Source organism: Strigops habroptila, chromosome 22 (assembly GCF_004027225.2).
Source record: "Strigops habroptila isolate Jane chromosome 22, bStrHab1.2.pri, whole genome shotgun sequence".
Taxonomy (NCBI): Eukaryota; Metazoa; Chordata; class Aves; order Psittaciformes; family Psittacidae; genus Strigops; species Strigops habroptila.
This window is the reverse complement of record NC_044298.2, coordinates 2,696,276-2,702,965: the sequence shown is the minus strand read 5'-3', so window position 1 is coordinate 2,702,965 and position 6,690 is coordinate 2,696,276. Positions and strand designations below refer to the sequence as shown.

General features: G+C 56.7%; 1 protein-coding gene and 1 pseudogene across 1 annotated transcript; one reads left to right on the top strand and one right to left on the bottom strand.

The window, feature by feature from the left end:
* Positions 1–1,587: 1,587 nt before the first annotated feature.
* On the top strand, positions 1,588–5,060 carry LOC115602684 (annotated as a pseudogene).
* Positions 5,061–5,430: 370 nt separating this feature from the next.
* Positions 5,431–6,604, bottom strand: LOC115602702 (vacuolar protein sorting-associated protein 45-like). Its single transcript, XM_030474067.1, has 2 exons — positions 6,017–6,604; positions 5,431–5,827 (listed from the first exon to the last, which is right to left on the bottom strand). The coding sequence occupies exons 1-2, from the start codon at positions 6,248–6,250 to the stop codon at positions 5,681–5,683; spliced, it is 381 nt and encodes a 126-aa protein (XP_030329927.1). The 5' UTR covers positions 6,251–6,604; the 3' UTR covers positions 5,431–5,680.
* Positions 6,605–6,690: the final 86 nt, after the last annotated feature.

Below are 6,690 nucleotides of genomic sequence, written 5' to 3'. Positions count from 1 at the left end.
AATCCCGGCTCCTGTTCTTAGGGCGATTAGCAGAGGCTCCTCTGGGTGCTTGGACATGACTCAAGCAGAGCTGGTGCTGCTGAAGAGGAGGGTGACCTCATTTTGTGCACTTGCAGCCCAGGAACCACCCGTGTGCTGGGGCTGCATCACCAGCGTGTGAGCAGCAGGGCCAGGGAGTGTTCAAGGCCAGGCTGGACGGGGCTTGGAGCATCCTGGTCCTGTGGAAGGTGTCCCTGCCCGTGGCTTTAGATGAGCTTTAAGGTCCCTTCAACTCAAACCAGCCTCTGAACTTCTTCCTCATATCTCAGCTAGATCTCCCCTCTTTCTGTGGTTTGATGTTCCATCAGCCCAAGCAGATCTCTTCATGAAAGCTACATCTCGCAACCAACCCCATTTGTCACCCTCTTTTACTCATGTTTCATGACAAAAAGCAGCTGGGATATTCCTTGTGTGGCACAGAAACTGAAGCAGGGAGACAGAGACGTGCCTTGCTTCTGTTGCTGTTAGATTCCCCTGCGGCTTCTGTGCCAGGGGATGCCGAGGATGAGCCCCAAGCCATGGACCACATCACGTACCCAGCCAACACCACGTAACCTGGGGCTCTGCTGCATCGCGGCGCTGTTCCTCCGACCACAACAGTTGGACCAGTAAAGCCTGATGGATTCTGTGTGTCCTGGTGTCCTCACGGCGTTCAGCTCGCAGCAGGAGGATGCAGACCTGCCTCTGCTCTGCTCCACAGGCGCCCTCTGCCTGAGCGCTGCTGCAGGAACCCAAACGCAGTTCAAACCCGTTTCAAAACGCTACTGCCCTCTTGGAGCTTCCCCCGAGGCTGCACGTTGGGGTTGTTGATGGTGAATTGGTTGTTGAATCTAAGTCTTCAATGAAAACTGATCATTAAGCGAGGCTGATACGGGGTGGGCAGGCTTCTCCCAAAGCAGCACAGATGGAAACATCTTATAACTCAAACCCGAACACACACATAGCCACGGCTTTGTGGGAACACCTCGGGATACACCAAGTGAATGGCTGTAGCATCTCCCAAAGTGGTGGGTTTCCTTCTCAGAGCCATTCAGCTACAGAACGAACTTTCCAAAGTGGTGATGTTACCCACGAGCTCACTCTGTTACCCGTGATCTCCCTTGTTATTCCAAGAGGCACTGGCAAAGCAACCCTTTTGCTCTGTCTCCTTTTATCTGCTAATGTAAAAGTAGAAGCTCAATCCCTTTCACATTTGGAGCTTCACACCCAAGACATGACTCTGAACACACACCAGTTCTGTTCTAATTTCGTTTAAACTGAACAGCGCTGCTCAGACTCCTGACACCACACAAGTGTTCCCATCCTGAATCCCTCCCAGTGGCTATAAACTCGTGGTGCTGGGGCTTCCTGCCCTTCCTCTGCCTATTTTTCATGTCACAAGCCACACTTCCTCAACCCACTTCATCGTTTCTCAGCACTGGATCACAACTGCTTTTGCCTGCAGTTTTCTGTGGGGTTTTCTGTGGGGTCTGTGCTTCATTTTCCATCATAGTGGTGGTGACTGATGGGGGTCGGGGTCCCTGGGGCGCTGTGCGTGGTGTTGCCAGGGAGGTTTGAGGCTGCTGCGTGATGTTTCTGAACTGCGCATGCTCTTCATTTCCCTTGCCTGAGGGAAGGGAAAGGCAGGAAGCAGCAGCTACATTTTCAAGTTCTGCTGTTGGCTCTTTTCCAGCACGGTCCCATCACGGCTGCGTGCAGGGACCATGCTCAGATGGTGCAGGCTGGTTCACGGGGTCCTGGGCGAGCCACTGCCTGGCGACGAGGATCTCCGTGTTGCAGCTTGGGTTTGGATGCAGAGAGCAGATTGGTGGCTGGGCTGACAGTGGCGATGCTCTTCCCCCTCTTCATCACGCAAGGTACGGTGGTGGGTTGCCCAGGGAGCTGACCTGAGAGGAGATGGCTTTGGGGTTGGGAGGCAGACCTTGGGCATGTGTTCATGGCTAAACCCTCCCTGTATCCCGCTCCACCTCAGCTCTTCCCATCCCAGCGCTGTGCCATGGTGTGACTGTCCTGGGTTCAGCTATAGCAGCCATTTTTCTCCTTCTTAGTAGCTGGTGCAGTGCTGTGTTTCTGACTTTCAGCCTGGGAACAACGCTGGTAACACCGATGGTTTTAGTTGTTGCTCAGTGATGTTTACTCTGACCAAGGACTTTCTCAGTCTCATGCTCTGCCGGGGAAGAGGGGAAGCCGGGAGGAAGCAGAGACAGGACACCTGACCCAAACTAGCCAAAGGGGTATTCCATACCACAGCATGTCATGCCTAGTACAGAAACTGGGGGGAGTTACCCAGAAGGCCCAGATCACTGCTCAGCTCGGGCTGGGTATCGGTTGGCAGATGGTGAGCAATTGTATCCTCTCCCCTTGTTATTTACCTTATCATTATTATTACTGGTGGTAGCAGCAGTGGTTTGTATTCTTCCTTAGTTACTGGGCTGCTCTTATCTCAAACTGTTTGAGTTATGTTCTTTCCATTCGCCTCCGCATTGCTCCGGGAGCGCGGGGGGCAGAAGGGGGGGAGTGAGCGAGCGGCTGCGTGGTTCCGAGTTACCGGCTGGGCTCAAACCGTGACATCACCCACTGGCTCCCTTCCCATGGGATCCCCGGCATCGCTGCCAGGGGCTGGGGGTGAGGAGCTGCTCTGGGTGAGCTGAGAGTACAGAGGGAGCAAAATTAAAGCAAAGGCAAAAAACAACTTCAGTGGGGTCACATGCTCAGTGTGTGAAAGAGGAAATCCTGAAACCATCGGTCTCTGCACCACTGAAACCACAGTATCCCTGCAACGTGGCCGAAAGCACAGAGGCGTGGTGGGACACTGACACAGAGTGTAGCTGCCACATCCTCAGGGCCAGGTTGGACACAGGGGCTTGGAGCAATCTGCTCTAGTGGAAGGTGTCCCTGCCCGTGGCAGGGGGTTGGAGCAACCTGCTCTAGTGGAAGGTGTCCCTGCCCGTGGCAGGGGTTGGAGCTGGAGGAGCTTTAAGGTCCCTTCAACCCAAATCATTCCAAGATGATTCTATGAAGCAGTGAGCAAATGGGTTATTTGCATTTTAGAATCACAGAATCATAGAATTTGGGTTGGAAAGGACCTTAAGATCATCTAGTTCCAACTCCCCTGCCATGTGCAGGGATGCCTCACACTAGACCATGTCACCCAAGGCTTTGCCCAACCTGGCCTTGAACACTGCCAGGGATGGGGCAGCCACAGCTTCTCTGGGCACCCTGCGCCAGCGCCTCAGCACCCTCACAGGGAACAACTTCTTCCTTATGCCCAAGCTGAACTTCCTCTGTTTAAGTGTGAACCCATCACCCCTTGGCCAAGCTGGCCAAGCAGCTCCAGTCTCCACTTTCTCAGCAGCCCAGGCACGACAGAAGCCATCATCGGAGGTGGTCGGGGCCGTTCATGGGGTAGCATATCTCAGTCCAAGCCTGCAAAGCACCATCTCCTACCATGAAGTCCACTGGCGGCGCAATGACACTTGAACCTCGCCATCCGGGACAGCAGCGGGAAGGTCTGGTACCGCAACAACAGCTACAGGGGACGCCTGGAGCTCTTCCCCAACAACACCCTGAAGATCAGCCGCCTGCAGAAGAACGACAGCAGCATGTACCAGCTGTACCTGGAGGATGAGATGGGCAAGGGGCTCATTGAGAACGTCCTCCTGACGGTGTACGGTGAGCTGGGAACGTGGGAGGGTTGTCCCAGCATCCCATGAGGGGACAAGGGGCAGGCTGTGACATCCTGGTGCCTCTCGCAGAGCTGGTCCCAAAGCCCACTGTGAAGGCCAAAGTGGTCATGGGTAACCCGGAGCGGTGTGAAGCAACCCTGGAGTGCTCGGTGGGGCTTGAAGGGGTGACCTATGAGTGGATCTCCCCCTCCCAGTTCCAGTGGGACCGTGTGAGTGCTTCTGAGCTGCATGTGTCCCTCAACACCTCGCCAGATACCTACACCTGCAGGGTCAGCAACCCTGTGTCCTCCAACAACGCCTCGCTGATCTACAGGCACCCCTGCTCCTGGACAGGTACTGCAGAGCGGGCAGAACCTGGGTGGGTGGGCTGCAAGGTGGCCTTGGCTTTGGAGGGTCCCCTGAGGACAGCGGGTCCCTGCCAGCCTGGAGGTGACCCATGGCTCTGGTGGGCTGGTGGGTGGCAGGAGACTGTATGAGGAGGGGTTTTGGGGGGTCCCCTGCCTGGTCTGGGCAGCTCAGAGCCCTCCCCATGCCCTGGCTCTCCCTCTGCCTCCAGATGAGTCCTCCAGTGCCACATCCTGCACCACCACCAGCGTGCTGGTGGCCCTGGCACTCCAGCTCCTCCTCCTCCTCGCTCTGGCTTGAGGCTGCTCTGCGGTTGACATCTCTCCTCGTCTCATCACCCCCCGCTCCTGGATGAAGGCCCCAGCCGGGCTGGATGCAGAACGATGCAAAGGAACCCTCACAACCAGTGTCTGTTACAGCAGCAGCCACCCAGTCTCCTCCACATGGGCTTCCTGCAGCCCAAGCTCGCGGCGCTCTGCCGCTGCCTTCAGGGCAGCTCCGTGCCTCAGTTTCCCTCCTCACCTTTTCTCCTTTCCTCTACTTAGAGGTCCCGTCCTCCAGCCCTCAGCAGAACAGGGATGGAGCCTCCTGCAAGGCTGTTCAAGAACCCTGGCACTCTCATGGTTAACTGCTTGGAAACCCTCTTGTTGGCCCTGAGACCTGCAGGGAAACCCAACCTGAGCCTTTCCTGAGGCTCCCCATGGATGTGGGAGCTCCTTGACCATCACCTGCTGCCAGCGACTGCCTTTACAGGGCTGATGAGCAGTGTGACAGTGCACGACGTGTTGAACCTGCAACCAGTGACACCAGCAGGGTGCAACTGGGTGTTTCCCAGCGTGCAGGGCAGCAGCACCACAGCATCTCGAGGGGCAGAGCTGAGGTGGCCCATTTGGCTGTCTCTGCAAGGCAGGGCTTGGTGGCACAGGTATGGTCCCTAATTCCAGCAATGTCTGTCCATGTATGCATTGAATTGGAACCTTAAACACCAGGTTTTCAGGTGTCCGTTTTGGGCTGGGGCAGCTGCAGTGGGTGCTGGGGAATGGGAGGGTGATGGGGGAGCTGTGTTGCTGGGATCAGGAGCCCTTCCACAGTCATTCCCCATGGGAGGCTTCGGATGGTGGGACATAGGCCCATTGGGGTGGGAGGATGTGTCTTGTGCAGGATGGACATGAGCCCTCAGCCTGCAGGGAGGGATGGGGACGTGTCTCGGGGCTGCTGCTGCTCCCGCCAGCTCCAGCAGGACAAGAAAAGGGAGCACTGGGCTCTACCCTCCATCACTTGCCAGATCCATCGTGAAGCCAAGGCTCCTAAAGTCAGATTCAGCACAGGGGCAACACGGACCTTGCCAGCTCCTTTGGGAACTCAGCAACGAGCACACGGTTCCAGCTCCTGGCTCTCAGGAGCAGCTTGGGGCCATTGCTGCTGGGTGGCTGCAGGGTTCAGCACCAAGGGATATTTGTGCTGAAACCCCCCTTGAAAACACACCCTTGGGTCTTGGTCCAACCCGTGGGCACCCTCTGCCAGCGCCTCAGCACCCTCACAGGGAAGAACTTCTGCCTAAGAGCTCATCTCAGCCTCCCCTCTGGCAGGCTGAAGCCATTAAGGTCCCACTAGGAACCTACACTGGCGTAGAACTCGTCGTTCTCCACAGACAGCACCACCTCCCGCTGGTCTTGGCTCATCCCCGGCACCCGGGAGAGGTCGATGCGGTTGTTGTTAATCCCCAGCAGCTCGTGAACCATCGCCTGGTACATCCACTAGCAATGAAAGAGAACTGCAAATAGCACCTATGTTCATCTCTTCCCCCACCTGAGGCTGCTGCAGTGCTGCTGCATGCTCTTCCAGAGCTACGTGGCCACACCTGAGCTTTCACCTTGTGTGGGCACTTTGCTGCTGCTTTTGGAAGAGGAGATCTACTGAAAAGAGTCAAAACAGTCACAACCCACCTGAACTTCAGCCACAACCTCCTGTTCATCAGCCTCAGCTAAAGACTTGACATCACTCTTACTGATCACGTTGCTGAAGTCTGGAAGAGAACAACTGGGAGAGAACAGTCGGGCGGGACACGGAACACACAAGAACCCATTGGAATGCTCTCGCCAGGCTTCCCTCTGGCAAAACCCAGCCCGAAGCAGCAGCACCACGTCCCCTCTCGCAGCACCGCAGAGCGGCGGTGACATCTAGAGGCCGCTTCAGCTCATCTCCCAGAACATCACCCGCTGGGAGCGGGGCTGGAGGACTCGACTGCAGCACAAACCCACCTGGAGCTCTTCTGCTTCGCGTTCATTTGCTTCAGAACTTGTACCTGCTTCCATTTGTGCTCTTCCTACCGGAGCAAGTAGGAATGGGGCAGTGTTCAAGGCCAGGTTGGACACAGGAGCTGGAGCAACCTGCTCCAGTCGAGGGCGTCCTGCCCACGGCTTCAGACGAGCTTTGGGGTTCCTCCATCCCAAGCCGGGCTGAGCCTGTAACGGGTCGAAGGGAACCGCCCCCATCGAGGCGAGAAGCGGAGGGGCCGGACCGCGTTCCCCTTAAGCAGGTTCCGGATGCCCTGAGGGCGGGGCCGGAGGGAAAGCGCCGCGTTGGCTGCTGGGAGTTAAAGTCCTTTGCCTCACTCCCC

Bases quoted from the DNA above. Each gene is read 5' to 3' on its own strand.
- LOC115602702 (XM_030474067.1), bottom strand. From the start codon at position 6,250: ATGTCACCGCCGCTCTGCGGTGCTGCGAGAGGGGACGTGGTGCTGCTG. The intron at 5,828-6,016 runs GTGGGTTGTGAC...TTTCATTGCTAG, and splicing joins AGGTTGTGGCTGAAGTTCAG to TGGATGTACCAGGCGATGGT.